The sequence below is a fragment of the Zalophus californianus genome, chromosome 3 (assembly GCF_009762305.2).
Source record: "Zalophus californianus isolate mZalCal1 chromosome 3, mZalCal1.pri.v2, whole genome shotgun sequence".
NCBI classification, from domain to species: Eukaryota; Metazoa; Chordata; class Mammalia; order Carnivora; family Otariidae; genus Zalophus; species Zalophus californianus.
Window position 1 is genome coordinate 12,027,281 of NC_045597.1, and position 15,718 is coordinate 12,042,998.

Sequence of the window (15,718 nt, forward strand, 5' to 3'; positions counted from 1 at the left end):
TTTGGTCAATCCAGAGAAGAAATATAAAGGAAGAAAGAAAAAGGAAAAGGAAGCATGGAGAGAAGAAAAAGACATGAAAAGCAAGGGAAGGACCAGAGGACCCAACACACCATTCTCATTCAGGGCTCTAGAACTTCCGCCACAGAAGTTTGGATTTCCACACATTATGCTAGTTCCGTAAGTTTTCCCCTTAATGTTACACCATGACTTGGGAAGCCAAACAACATAAGGTTCTGCTTGATGCTTTTTCTTTTACAGTTACCATAAGACAATGTTTTATATTTTTTCCTTAAAACTATTGTGGGTGGAAGAAAAAAAAGCAATCACAGTCCACAAATGAGGCATCCTGACTCTTACAAGGTTGCTCACTTTTCCCTTCCTCTTTTTTATGATTTATAAACCCTAATAAAACTATAATCTCCCACTGTCGTGAAGTTTTTTGTTTAAAAAGCTTTAAAGATCCCCACTGCCTACAGAAAAAAAAAACAAACTCAAACCACATTCAGACTCCTAAATAATCTGGTGTCAACATATGTTTCTAATCTTGTTATTGGGTAGGACAGATTTTTTTTTTTTTACATTAAGGTTGCTTGATCATGAGATAATCAAAGCCTGATATATTGTACAGAACAGGGAATGAATGCAGGAAATGGGCAGGCTGCGAAGGGGAGTTCAGAGGGAGAAGCCTGGAGCCTGAGAAATACAGGCCTGTCTGTTAACTCGCCCCCAAATAGCTTGAAAGAAGACCGAATGATGATAAATATGTGACATGTAAAAAGAAAATAGGCAAAAGCAGGCTCTTTCTCTTTTAATTATCCCAGAATCAGCTCAGGCCCGAGACTTCAACTTTCGAGAATTAGGGTACATCCCAGTGATGATGATTCACTACTATGATTCATAAAATGGCAGAAAATGAAGAAGCGCAGGGATATGGACAGCCTGAAGGCTCTCTGCAGAACCACAAAAAGAACTTACCTAAAGTTCAGTAAGTAGACACATTCTTTATGGAAAAGAAGTATTAACGTGTAACAAGACAAGAGAACTTGTGACTATGTGAAGAGTGCCCCCGATTTTTGAAGGTCTCTTACCAAAGACACTAAGAACAGTCAAACACGATAATGAGAGGACAGCAGAAGCAGGTAGATATGAACATCTTCGAAAGTTCATGCTTAAATTGAGACGTTTCCCTTGGCCGCTGTCGCCAAGCTTTCCAATTACAATTTTGTGGTCTTTCACTGAAACAGTCATATTTTAAATATTAAATGGTGGTATTAAAAACCAGAATTGCCAAAGGAGGACTGACGTAACATAAAACACATATCAGTGATACATGTGAATAATCTCAAAGGAATCTTTAAGTAAATGTGAATGCCCCTTACCTTTTCTGGGCAGCAGGTGGACTCTCTCATGGATCATAAAATGGAACTGAAGAGGGATAGCTGTCCTAGGCAACTAACTTAGTATTGCCCCTGGTAAGCTATACACCTTCCCCCTCTCAACCTGGGAAAAAAATTTAGTCCTCATTCTTCTCTGACATCACTGAACACAGAAAGTGGGCTCCTATCTAGAAGTACTGTCCTGACTATCATCTATCAACCTCTCTCCTTTCAACCAGTGAGATATTTTATTATTTTTAAAAAATATTTTATTTACTTATTTGAGAGAGAGAGTGAGAGAGTACGGTGGGGGGGGGGACGGGCACGGGGAGCAGAGGGAGAAGCAGACTGCCCGCCGAGCAGGGAGCAAATGCGGGGCTCAATCCCAGGACCCTCGGATCATGACCTGAATTGAAGGCAGACGCTTAACTGACTGAGCCACTCAGGCGTCCTAATCAGTGAAGTATTTTAAAGTTATATATTCAGAAACATTTATAATCATGGAAGAATAAGTGACACAAGGAGAGAGAAAAACTAGCTTAACCAAAATAAATCCACCGATAACTAAATAAAATAAATCTGAAGTTGGCAGCTTTCCAGAAAAGCATGAGTAAAGTTTGTGGTTTCTATGACAGCAGATGCACATGACTTATGTTTTACACAAATGTCTTTTTTTAAAAAAAAAGCTCTTTCTCTTAAAAAACACGTAATTGCCAGATTGAAATAAAATCACTTCCGTAACACACATAGTATGTCAGGAGAACTATTGGTTTTAATGATGAAAGGTGAAATTTCATTAGGTTTCCTAACACCCCCCCAGAACACTGAATGCCATCTGTGCACTTCTTTTTGATAGTAAGAATTTTCTTTTTAGTATTTTATTTAGCATTTAAAAAAAAGGGAAGTCACTTGATATATATGGGGAGAGGAGAAGTCACGTTGAGCAACAGACATCTGGGACAAGTTGTGGCTTTGTGGATCTCAGACTCTGATTCTATAATCAGAAGTGTGTAAACCGAACATTCACAAATAATTTTAATATCCTCCTTTACAATTATCCTTATTTAAATGTACTATATTAAATACTTCATTTAAAAAACATGGTTATCTGGAAAAAGTCAGAAATAAAATATTCATTAAATTCCAAACAAGCACCGTTATTGTATAGCATAAAGGAAAACTGGCTATGATTATCACTGACATTAATCGTTTTAAGTAAATACAGTATCATCCAATTCTGGTAGAATAATAATGAATAACCAAACCGATATGAAGATTGATCAGATTTGTGTTCACAGTAGGTCAATGTTGGCTGAATTAATCACTGTAAAAAGTGAAATTTCAATTGGCTAGGAGGAATTCATTAATGGGATTATATTCCAAATACTGTGCAATTCTACTTACTCTTATCAAACAAGGGATTTTTATGTTAAAAAATTTGTTATTGGGGTGCTTGGCTGGCTCAGTCAGTTAAGCATCTGACTCTTGATTTCCACTCAGATCATGATCTCAGGGTCGTGAGATCGGGTCCCGTGTTGGGCTCCACGGTGGGCGCAGAGCCTGCTTAAGATTCATGGTAACTCACTTACAATGTCTGCAGGGGAGGGGACAGTTATTTCCAAATCCTTCCTCTGGGAGGTTATACACAACACCATGAAGCCCTTCTGCAATTTTCTTAGTCTTTCCCAAGGAAGAAATTACAACTATATTCCATACACACTAATTATAAACTTATTTTTATATAAATTTGGGAGTGCAAATTTAAGTCATAAATGAAAAATAAAGCTCAACTTCATGTTCTAGATTTCTTTTCAAATATCTCATACACTCATTAGAGTTTAACACAAATGCTTAATAAAATAATTAAATTAAATTAAACTTAAAAGAGCAGTGGGGGGGTGGGGGGATGAAGACACTCTAGCACATGGGTGAAGATGCTGCCCAGCCCTTCAGCTCATCCCTGCTGCCTTCCCTGGCCACATACCCGATGATTCTCCGGCCAGTTCCAGTCCACCTGACTTTCCATTTCACCTTATTTTTCCCCTTGCGTGACAATGTCTCTTTACAGCTCTCGTTATTTTTAGTAAATCCAACTTCACTTTTTTTGGTCATTTTTTTCTTATTATAAGTTCAACTATTAAGGTAATTTTTAAAAACACTAACAAGAAACTCAGCTAAAACTTTCATTAAAATTACCTTGAAAACTGACACAAACTTTGCATTAATAAAGGAGTAGCACTGAGACAGAACTGAGATGGTTAAAAGAAAGCTGGAGACAACTGAATGTGACCCAAGTCCAAACATGACATTTTTCCTAAAGTTGCTTCAGAAAAGAGAGAGAGTAGGGGGAGGGGAAATCACACTTACAAGTCCACTTATGGCTACAATCCAGATGTAGGAACCAGAGGTGAAAAGCTATAAAAGAAAAAAAAAAAGCAACTAAAAAAATGAAATTCAACCACCAGTCACAGCATACTTTTGTTTTATATATAACTACAGTGATAACCATTGAAGTATTAATTATATATCTCTTAATATAAACAAGTACAAAATTAATATCAATTCTGTCACCCAAAAGAAAATAATATATTACTATTTTTTTTTAATCAAGCTCTCAGCCTTTCCATAGCCAAAAATAGACTGGTTGAACCTGGCCCACTCCTGTGCAAAGAAAAATAAGTGAAATTCAAGCATATTCATCTTTACAAATGGACATTAACTGATTTAAACAAAGTAAAATACCACATACAAAGAAATTATTACAATCAACAACATACAAAATATGCAGTCACTGTCGCATGCTTGGTGTTGAGTAATGACAAGTAATAGTAGTTTATATAATTGTCTCATTTTAATTTGTCATCACTGTGACCCTAAATTTAGCTCAGCAGACTTCTGCAAGCATGCAGGGCCATGTCCAGTGCTAGTCTGCTTAACTGTTGTTACTCTCATTCCAGTGTACTCAGAGAAGTTCACTAGTTCAGTTACTTAGCAAACTAAATGATGATATCAAAGTTAATTAATGCAGAAGTAATCAGAATCAGGTTTCATAAAATCTCTCCGTTTGTTTTCTAAACCATTTACATATGAGACTTGTGCTTAGGGTAAAAAAAAAAAAAAAAAAGCCGTAAGACATTCAAAGTGTTCCTGAAAGAAAGAAAAGATCTAGAGCCTACTGTTTATTCATATTTAGATCTTTAGATTGGGAGTATAATGACTTCTGCTCCTAGAGAAAGAAGCAGGACCAGAGGTGAACTGTAGATACTATGCTAGATGAAAACCTCAAAGTTCTGCACATTTATCAAGGATACATAAAAAAAGATCCATAAAAAGAAGGCAGGTACAAAGGTATGAGCTGACAAAGCACAGGTAAAGAGGAGGCTAACAATTTTGTTCTCAGTGCTGCCTCATGTAGAAAGGGGCACGGGCTGCAAGTTTAAATTTAATCCCTTGATCTAAAATTTAGTCTTTTCGGGCGCCTGGGTGGCTCAGCCAGTTAAGCGGCTGCCTTCGGCTCAGGTCATGGTCCCAGGGTCCTGGGATCGAGTCCCGCATCGGGCTCCCTGCTTGGCAGGGAGCCTGCTTCTCCCTCTCCCTCTGCCTGCCTCTCTGCCTATTTGTTCTCTCTCTGTCAAATAAATAAATAAAATCTTGAAAAATAAAAATAAAAAATAAATAAATAAAATTTAGTCTTTTGTAAAGAAGATGTATATATGAATATATATATGAATACACACACACACACACACACAATGGAATATTACTCGGCTGTCAAAAAATGAAATCTTTATTATTATTAACATATAATGTACTATTTGTTTCAGGGGTACAGGTCTGTGATTCATCAGTCTTACCAACATACTGTGCTCACCACAACACATACCTTCCCCAGTGCCCATTGCCCAGCCACCCCCCATCCCTCCCACCCCCCCCCACTCCAGCAGCCCTCAGTTTGTTTGCTGAGATTAAGTCTCTTACGGTTTGTCTCCCTCTCTGGTTTCGTCTTGTTTCATTTTTTCCTCTCTTCCCCTATATGATCCTCTGACTTGTTTCTCAAATTCCACATATCAGTGAGATCATATGATACTTGTCTTTCTCTGGTTTACTTACTTCACCAGCATAATACCCTCTAGTTCCATCCATGTCATTGCAAATGGCAAGATTTCATTTTTTGATGGCTGTGTAATATTCCACAGTGTGTGTGTGTGTGTGTGTGTGTGTGTGTGTGTGTGTGTGTGTGTGTGTGTGTGTGTGTGTGTGAGTGTATGATTATTTACTCCTTGGGTGTTGAGTTTGGTAAGTTCTTTATAGATTTTGGATACTAGCCCTTTATCTGATATGCCATTTGCAAAAAAATGAAATCTTGCCATATGCAATGACGTGGATGGAACTAGAGGGTATTTTACTAAGCAAAATAAATCAATCACAGAAAGATAATTATATGATTTCACTCATATGTGGAATTTAAGAAACAAAACAGAGAAGCATAAAGGAAGGGAGGGAAAAATAAAACAAGACATAATTGGGCAGGGAGACAAATCATAAGACACTATTAACCGTAAGAAACAAACTGAGGGTTGCTGGAGGGGAGGGAGGTGGGGGGATGGGGTAACTGGGTGATGGGCATTAAGGAGGGAACGTGATGTGATGAGCACTGGGTGTTACATACATCTGATGAATCACTGAACTCTACCTCTGAAACTAATAATACACTATATGTTAATCAACTGAATTTAAATAAAAAAATCAATCCTTTTATCTAGCATGGATGCTTGTTGAGTATAAACGACTCTGAAAATAACAAGGATGAGAATTATGTGGAAAAATAGTTTTCTGTAGTCTTATTCTAAAAATATAAGGAATAATAAAATAGCTAACACTTTCTTTTTGTTGTTTTGTTTTTGTTTGTTTTCAGCTAACACTTTCATAACACTTACTATGTGCCAAGCAAGCAGTGATCTTAACGTTTTTCATATATTGAACTTATGGAATCCTCCTAAACCCCCTACAAAGTAAGTTCTATTATGAACTCTATTTTAACCATGAAAACTAAGAGGTTAAGCAATTTGCTCAAGATCAGAGAGCTGGCGGGTGATGGAGCTGGGAGTGTACCCAAGTGGTCTGGCTCCACAGCCCAGTGCTCATGACCTCCATGTTTCCTACACAAGTAGGAAGAGCATATCATTAATTTCTTCAATAAAAAATTATTTCCTTTGGACTCTTAAGTCCCTCACCTTATTGCACATTTGGTCCCAATTGTGTCTGCTCATGTTTTAACAGGGTGTATGTTTTTTTCTCACTGCTGGGCTCCTTGAGGACAGGTGCTACATCTCATTTTATTTTCCACAGCCCCTAGCACAGGGCATTCCATGACTGTCTCTCAAGCCATTTAACTTCACAAACATTTTTGTTCCTCTGATAATGATTAAAATAATTCAATCATTCACTCATTCCCTCCCTCATTCATTCATTCATTCATTCATCCAATGTCCCTGGCTTCAGAAAGTTGTTATGCAGGAGACAGAAACGCACAGAAACATGCGTGAGGGTCCAGGGAGGAGGGAGGTAGGGAAAGAAGAGAAACTTTGAGAATATGGGGTTCACACTCACTTCAAGGTGGGGGGGGTGGGAGTAGGTACTAGATGGCCAAAAAGAACCCTGAATGCCATTCATGCTAAGGACTTCAGATGTTATCAAGAAGCCAACGAGGCATTTCCACCTCCACTTTCTGACACCAGCTTCTACCTGACCAGTAAATAATTAATAAATTAATAATATTCATAGTAATATTCATAATCTCAGAAAAACCAAAGGTGGCAGCTATAGAGACATAAGTTATTAATTAATAATAAGAACCAATTGACTTAGTTCTTACTATCTGTTTGGATTATCCTAAACAACCAACACTATTGTCTCTAACCCTTCAAATGACCTTGTAAGATACACATTATTATCACCACTTTACAGATGGGCAAATGGGAGCTCAGAAAAGTAACAAAGCAAGTAACTACCAGAGCAAGTTATCAAACCAAAATCCATCTGGCGCCAAAGATTTTCCACAATGCTCCACTGAATTCCTATGTCATAACTAATAAAACAACACTTTTCATCCTCTAAAGCTCTGTAACTTTAGAGCTGGAAGGAACTATAGGGTCAACATGAAGCTCAGGGGCCTTTCATAACTTGACCCAAGTCCCAGGCTAGTGGGCGCCATGCTAGAACTAGAACTTGGGTGTCCTGCCCCCCCCGTCCGGAGGATTCTTCTACTACTGCATTCCGCCTTCTGCTGTAACATCTTTTAAAAAAGTAAACGTGCCACAGCAAATCCTAGTAACAAGAATAAACTGCAGAAAAGGGCTGTTAGGTGATATGAACACTAGGAAGGATAAGGGAGAGTCAATGGCATGCAGGTTGAGAGATGAAGAATAAACATTTCATGAGAAACAGTTGTAAAGTGGCGAGGAAACACCCACCCCAGATGAGCCATTGATAACACCTGACAGCACACTAGACAAGTTGGAGGAAATACCAAAGGTTAAAAGGGGAGGGAGGAGGGTATTTGACAGAGACACTAGTATCCGGTTTGATATGTGTGGGATAAGGAATGTTATGAGTATTGACAGTGGATCAAAAGGCCAAGCTACACATGGTACCACAGGAAACGATAGAATAAAAGTTCACATCAAAAGCTCTGAGAGTGAAAGGAAAGTGACGAGTATTACAGGTAGAAAATGAAAATCATGTATCTCCTGTCACTTGGCCTGGAACCCAGCAGAGATAGGTCAATGGCACTGGATATTGGTGAACATAACCTTTTTCAATTTAAATCAAACAGTAAGAACTCTTAACGGTCTTCATATCAAACCATCCAGTAAATGGTGAGGGTGCCGCTGTGCCCGTGCAGCACGGGAATGATAAAGTGGGTAAGGCATACTTGGTTTCTTCTTCAGAGCTTTATTTGTGACACTGTACTCAAAAAATTAATCTTGACAGTGATTTTCCACTTTCTACCTTTCAACTGTTCTCATCTGTTTCCACTTCATACTGTGATTTTTTAAAAAGTACTTACACGGAACTGCACAATGCAATTAAAATATTTTCCACTGAGAAATTACAGTGAAAGCTCTTATCAGATTTCTAAAGACTATGAAAGTATTCTAGTACTTTATATACCTTGATGTTCTTGTTCTGTAACACTTCCTTTGAACATTTGAAATAGATCATAAAGCCAAACTTATGGGAAAAAAGCTATTGTTTTCAAGGAGATCAAATGAGAAAAAGATCCCCCCCCAATAAAGAAACGTGAACATAAAAATGCATACTGTACCTGCAGTCCCAATATATAAATCAACGTCTTGTTTGTGATGGACAACGGGCCCAGAATTTGTGCCACTTGGATTCTTGGTATGGAGCAGTAAAATGGTACAAAAAGAGCAAACACAGGTGCCAGGCTATGCAAATAAATAAAAAAAAAATCACTATAGTATTATACTCAATTTAAGATACCAATAGCAAATACATATTATTGAAGTAACACTGCTTAAAATTTTATTTCTGTCTGAAAGCATGGTCTCAGATATACAAGTTGGTTTCTATACGTGCATCACATTGGAAATAACTTGTACTTACAGATAAAATTTTTATGAAAACTCGAATTATCTAATACTTATTGACTCTCCTAAAATTATTGCAAAGTGGTTCAGCATCTACTAATTAATTGTCAGGCACTGTGAGAAAATTTAAAGTTGCTGCTATGTTTTCTTTCCAGGAACAACTTAAATCTAATGAAAGAGACTGTGACAAAAGCAACATACATCATTCACCATGGTCACATCCCAAAGGCTCAACTCCCACTGTCCAACTGTATCACCATAGCATTTGACACCCTTACCACCCCTGCCTTCCCTTCCTCAAACCCCTTCTTCCCCCTGCCTTAAAGCCTGTTCTTGCTGGTCCCCCAGATTTCTCCTGCCACTCTTCTTCTACCCTCTCCAGGGCTCCCCTAGAGGCTCTTCTTCTTGCTCCAGCATCTCCTTGCGTCATCACAAGCTCTTCTCTGGCGTCGATTATGAAATTGAAGTGAGTTCCCAAACTGTCTGCCTGTCCCTCCCCTCGTGATGAAACTCATTTTGATACCTTCAACTTGACATATCCAAAAGTCACAAGTGTCTTTCTCATTAAAGTCTTGTTTCTTTCTAATCCGTCTCTTAACACTGTTGACACACAAAACACAACTCCGATCATGTCACATGCCTGTTTAAAACCCATCCTTCCACAGGCTCTCCGGATCCAAAGAGGAAATGTAAATATGAACATGAAATAGCAAAGCCCTCCAATTCTTTCTTATTAGTGTAGTTTCCCACACCTGTCCTCGGCTCCCTTCCTCTGACCTGTCCCTCCCCCCACCTTAACCCCTTAAGACGCTCCCTGGGCATATTAGACTCTTTTAACTATTCACTGACACAAGTTATTCTTCCAACCTAAATGTCCTTCCCACTTTTCTGCTTAGGAAATACCTGTGGTGTAGGACAGCTCAATTCTGTCCCACAGGGATTACTCCAGCTCCTCTGGGTGGCCAGAAGCTCCCTTCTTGCCCTAAAACCACTCCAGTCTCACTGTTGCAGTGACTCAGTGAGTCCCTGGGCACTGGGTGTGAGTGAGGTGGTAGCCCAGGTTCAGGAGCTCCATCTACGTCTAATTTCAAGAAACCCACTCCAGGACTGCACATGCACATTCCCGCCATGACTAGGCAGGCAACAGGAATGAGGAGAATCATCTAGACACACACTCGCACCGATTCTTCATTAGACACTTGGCTTCACGACTCAATCTATCTTTTATTTTCCTTGTTTTTGGTGAGTGGCACTAGTACATCCTTACCATAAGAAAAATGCAAAATGCAAGAAATGTTCTTACTACCATTTTTGTGGAAACACAAGACCCTTTTGTGCCAAGTTTTCCCTTCTTTGATAGAGATCATGTTATTAAAAAATCACTCACTGTCCTCTCAAGTCTGCTTCTAAAAACAAAACGAAAGCAAACATATACTGCAAATGTGAAAAATGGCAGAGGTATCAGTAGAATGCAGCACATACTAGAATAGGGAAAACCCCAATTGGCGAACACCTAAGTGCCAGACACTGGGTAAGGACTGGCGACACAGGTATGTAAGATGCAATCTTTCTCAGTCTTGCAAGAAGGATGACCGGGACAGGGCAGCCGAGGCATGTACGCAGCACAGTGGCTCGGTCTCAAATGCCTCACTCAGTTGGCCCTACCATAGCAGGGAAGGAAATGCATCCTCTTGGGTCCTGCAGCATGCACCACAGGGCTTGGACAGCATTGGAGCTCATTTAATTTGGGGCAATAAAATAATCCTTATTCTTGAAGAGTTGTATGATCAGATTTTTTTTTCCCCAAAATGGGATAGTACTTATGAATAGAGCCTAGTGGCTATAATTCTAATCTTTTTTGTTATTTTATTTTTTAAAAGATTTTATTTATTTATTTGATAGAGAAAGCACTAGTAGGCAGAGCAGCAAGCAGAGGGAGGAGAAGCAGGCTCCCCTCTGAGCAGAGAGCCCGATGTGGGACTTGATCCCAGGAACCTGAGATCATGACCTGAGCTGAAGGCAGACACTTAACCAACTGAGCCACCCAGGTGCCCCTTTTGTTATTTATTTTTAATTGAAGTAGAATGAACATATAGTGTTATATTAGTTTCAGGTGTACAATATACTGATTCAATACTTCTGTACATTACTCAGTGCTCATCACAATAAATGTACTCTTGTTTTTTCTAGGGTTAAGGTTAGAGGTAGGATTAAGGTATATGCTTGGTATCGTACAGTTCAGAGACCTCTCCAGAGGATCAGAATTAGTATTAGGGATAGCATTAGGGACAGGGTTTGGGGGTAGGGAATGTGCCTGGTATCCTGCAGTTCAGAGACCTCTCCAGAGAATAAAACCCCAGACTTCTGCTGGGGTAGGAACAGACATGGTATCCATCCACCAGTTGAGGCAAGGAAGGGATCTGGGGCTCTACATACTCTTTAAATAGATATTCAATTGGTCCTCTGTTTCCATGTCTACCTTCACACCCATTTTCAGATATACTACCAATTCTCAACTGTTTTGGTGCTTCTCCAGGATAACTAGGTTGCTTCTCGGTTTTTCTTATGATTTGTTCCGGAAGTCACTTCCTCAGCTCTAGGGGATGGTTAGGGTTAGGGTTAGTGGTTAGGGTGTGTGCCTGGTATCCTGCAGTTTGGAGACCTCTCCAGAGGCTTATGGTTAGGGGTAGTATTAGGGTTAGGGTCAGGGGTTAGAGGTTAGGGTTGTGCCTAGTATCCTGCAGTCCAGAGACCTCTCCACAGAATTAAACCCCAGATTTCTGCTGGGGTGAGAACAGACATGGCAGCCATCTACTGATCTGAGGCAAGGAGGCAATTTGGGGCTCTAAATACTCTTTCAATAGATATTCAATTGGTCCTTCCGTTTTTATCTCTACCTTCACACACAATAAATGTGCTCTTCACCCTCTTAGCTATTTCACCCATTCCTACACCCACCTCCCCGATGGCAACCTACTTGTTTGTTCTCTGTATTTAAGAGTCTCTTTTTCCAACATCTGTCCACCAATTATCTGAAAGTCATTTCTTTTCCACTTAAAATATCCTTATTTAATCTTCATTTTTGAAAGATGATGTTGGTAACTTATTTTTTTTTAATTTTTAAGTTTTTTATTATGTTCCGTTACATGTTGGAAAATATCACGTACAGGTTGCAAGCATTATCTATTTCATAATAGTAGTTGATTAAATTTGCTTTTAGAAGAAAAATGAGAATCTCATTTTTCATTGGTCTTTTGTTTTCTTTGTTCATTTGTTTTGTTTCTTTAATTTTGCATATGAGTAAAATCATATGGTATTTGTCTTTCTCTGACTTATTTCACTTAGCATTTTCCCCTCTAGGTCCATCCATGTCATTGCAAATGGAAAGAATTCATTCTTTTTTCATGGCTAATATTCCAGTGTGTGTGTGTGTGTGTGTGTGTGTGTGTGTGTGCAACATCTTTATCCATTCATCTATCAATGGACACGGGTTGCTTCCATGTCTTGGCTCTTATAAATACTGCTGCAATAAACATAAGGGGTGCATTTATCTTTTTGAATTAGTATTTTCATTTTCTTTGGTTAAGTACCCAGCAGTGGAATTAATGGATCATAGTAATTCTATTTCTAATTTTTCAGGGAACCTCTATACTGTTTTCCACAGTGGCTGCACCAATTTGCATTCCCACCAACAGTGCACAAGGATTCTTTTTTTTTTTTTCACATCCTTGCCAACACTTGTTATTTCTTATCTTTTTTACTGTAGTCATTCTGACAGACGTAAGATGATATCTTACTGTGGTTTTGATTTGCAAGTCCCTGACAACTGAGCATCTTTTCGTGTGTCTTTGGCTATCTGTATGTCTTCTTTGGAAAAATGTCTGTTCAGATCCTCTGTCCATTTTTTTAATCAAATCATTTGTGGGTTTTTTGGTGTTGTGATACAGAAGTTCTTTATGTTTTCTGGATATTAACCCTTTATCAGATAAATCATTTGCAGTATCTTCTCCCATCCAGTAGGCTGCCTTATTGTTTTGTTGATGGTTCTTTCACTGTGCAAAAGCTCTTTATTTTGGTGTAGTCCCAAAAGTTTATTTTTGCTTTTGTTTCCCTTGCCTGAAGAGACATATCTAGAAAGATGTTTCTATAGCCGATGTCAAAGAGATTACTGCCTATGTCTTCTTTTAGGAGTTTTATAGTTTCAGGTCTCACATATAGGTCTAATCCATTTTGAGCTTATTTTTATGATCACATTTTAACTAACTATAAGGTTTTTAAAAGTCTCCCATTAGAGGGGCATCTGGGTGGCTCAGTCAGTTGACCCTCCAACTTGTGATTTTGGCTCAGGTCGTGATCTCATGGGTTGTGAGACTGAGGCCTACGTAGGGCTCCATGCTCAGCGGGGAGTCTGTTTGAGATTCTCTCCCTCTGACCCTCCCCCCACCCCTCTCTCAAGTAAATAAATAAATCTTTTTAAAAAAGTCTCCCAACAGATTATTCTATCAGAAAGCACAATATTTTACTTGGCATTGCATCCCGATACCTATGTAAATCCTTACACATAATTTACTCTCAATGTTTGATTGTAAAAAACTGACAAAGCAATTTTAATGAACAGAGAGTTATTTAAACTGCCATTCTATGGATAAAGAAGATGTGGTGTATGTACGTACACACACACACACACACACACACACACACACACACACACACAATGGAATATTACTCAGCCATCAAAAAACGAAATCTTGCCATTTGCAACGACATGGATGGAACTAGAGGGTATTATGCTAAATAAAATAAGTCAATCACAGAAAGATTCATGTGATTTCATTCATATGTAGGATTTAAGAAACACAACAGAGGAGCATAGGGGAAGAGAGGGAAAAATAAAACAAGATGAAATCAGAGAGGGAGAGAAACCATAAAAAACTCTTCATCATAGGAAACAAACTGAGGGTTGCTGGAGGGGAGGGGGGTCGGGGGATGGGGTAACTGGGTGATGGACATCAAGGAGGGTATGTGATGTAATGAGCACAGGGTGTTATACAAGACTGATGAATCACTGAACTCTACCTCTGAAACTAATAATACCCTATACGTTAATTAACTGAATTTAAATAAAAAAATAAACTGCCATTCTAAATACTACACAAAAGAACTGTTTAGTTCCATTTCAACTGACCTAAACTCAAACAAAGTTGATTAAGTAGCTGTGTATTCTTTCCATTAAAAAGTACAAGTTGGTCACTCCTGGGCTTAAAATCCTCCATTGAGTCCCCACCCAAGAGTAAAAGCCAACGTCTTTACAAAGACCTAAAAGGCCCCTCATCCTGGACCCTGAACTTGGTCTTCTACTACATGGCGTCCCCGCCACTCCCTCTGGCTGCTCCCTCCATGCTGAACCAGCCGTGTGTCTCACTCCAGCCCCAGCAGGCATGTGGTGCCCCAGGGCACGTGCATCTCCTGGCCACCTTCCCAGAGACATGTGCACTCTTCCGGTCTTTACTCACATAGCTCCTTCTCGGAGAAGCCCTCCTTGGCCGCTTCATTCCAAAGTGCAGCCCCTACCCTACCTCACTGACCCATCCCCACTATGAATTCTCTAGTTCCTTTCCCCACAGCACCTATAACCTCCTAATCTACCACATGACTTACTTATCACCTGTTTCTCTGACTGGAGGGAAACTCTGTGGAGCCTGGGATTTCTGTTGGTTTTGTTTGCTGCTTTATCACTGCTCTCTAAAACCATGCCTGGCACAGAAGAGTTGCTTAAAAAATATTTGCTGAATAAATGAATTTCTCTTTAAAATGGCAAACTACACAGATTTTGCCTTTTGTTTAAAAATGCGTCTTGCTTTATTATCTTTAATGGGATTAAAACATATAGTTTCATATACCTACTCAAAATATGGCCTGCTGGTCTCTTGATAATAAGAAAACTCTATTTTGGTTGCACTTGAGAGATCTCACCACAGAACATGTTCTTTGAGGTACTTAATTTATAGAAGTTCTTCTGTTTACATGTAGCAACACAGTGGAAAGGGTGATGTTACAATAGAGAATCTGAGGCCATGTTCCTGTTTGAGGTTACATTTCAATGTAAACTAAGAAAATACTGATAGGAATTTTAATGACCACAGTTCATGTCTTACATACCAATAAAAGAAGTTTAAAAATTCCTTAGAAGTTATATTAATCACTATATAGTTTTAAACGATGACTAAGTACTAGACCACATATACCCACAATACAAAAGCACATATTTCAGACCATGAACATACAGGTTGTTTTGTAGAAATTTCCGTTGCTATTTCTATACACACAGACTTCACAAAATATCATGTTATTAGTCACTGACCAGTTTTTCTCTTTTCCTTATTTTATGATACAACATCTGTTCTGTATACTGTCAACAATAATTCAGTCTGACCCTTTTCATACTGTGACTAGCTAATTTCTGGAAGCCCTGTCTGGCTTAAGCATATGAAGCTGAAGTACAGAAAAGAGGAAAACAGGTTATAATTCCTTCCTTCCTTCAACTAATGTCACGAATATTTATTGAGTATCTACTATATGCTTACAACTGTACTTGATAGGATAAAATACTAGAAAACACTCAGTTCAGGTCACAAATGTCCATCTTATCTCTTCTACAGAAAAGGACACTGACTGCACTTTTACAGTACAACAACAGAAAACCTGGTAACTTTCCAAGACAAGTAAAAT

The 15,718-nt window shown here is 38.8% G+C and overlaps 1 protein-coding gene across 2 annotated transcripts in view; it reads right to left on the bottom strand.

The window, feature by feature from the left end:
* The window catches only part of UBAC2 (UBA domain containing 2), a 168,528-nt gene that overhangs the window by 56,016 nt on the left and 96,794 nt on the right, over positions 1 to 15,718 (bottom strand). For both annotated transcript variants that reach the window (XM_027588547.2, XM_027588548.2), the window contains exons 5-6: positions 8,704 to 8,827; positions 3,744 to 3,791 (exon numbers count right to left, since the gene is read on the bottom strand). In XM_027588547.2, the coding sequence (XP_027444348.1) occupies positions 3,744 to 3,791; positions 8,704 to 8,827 (172 nt within the window). The remainder of the gene's footprint in view (positions 1 to 3,743; positions 3,792 to 8,703; positions 8,828 to 15,718) is intronic.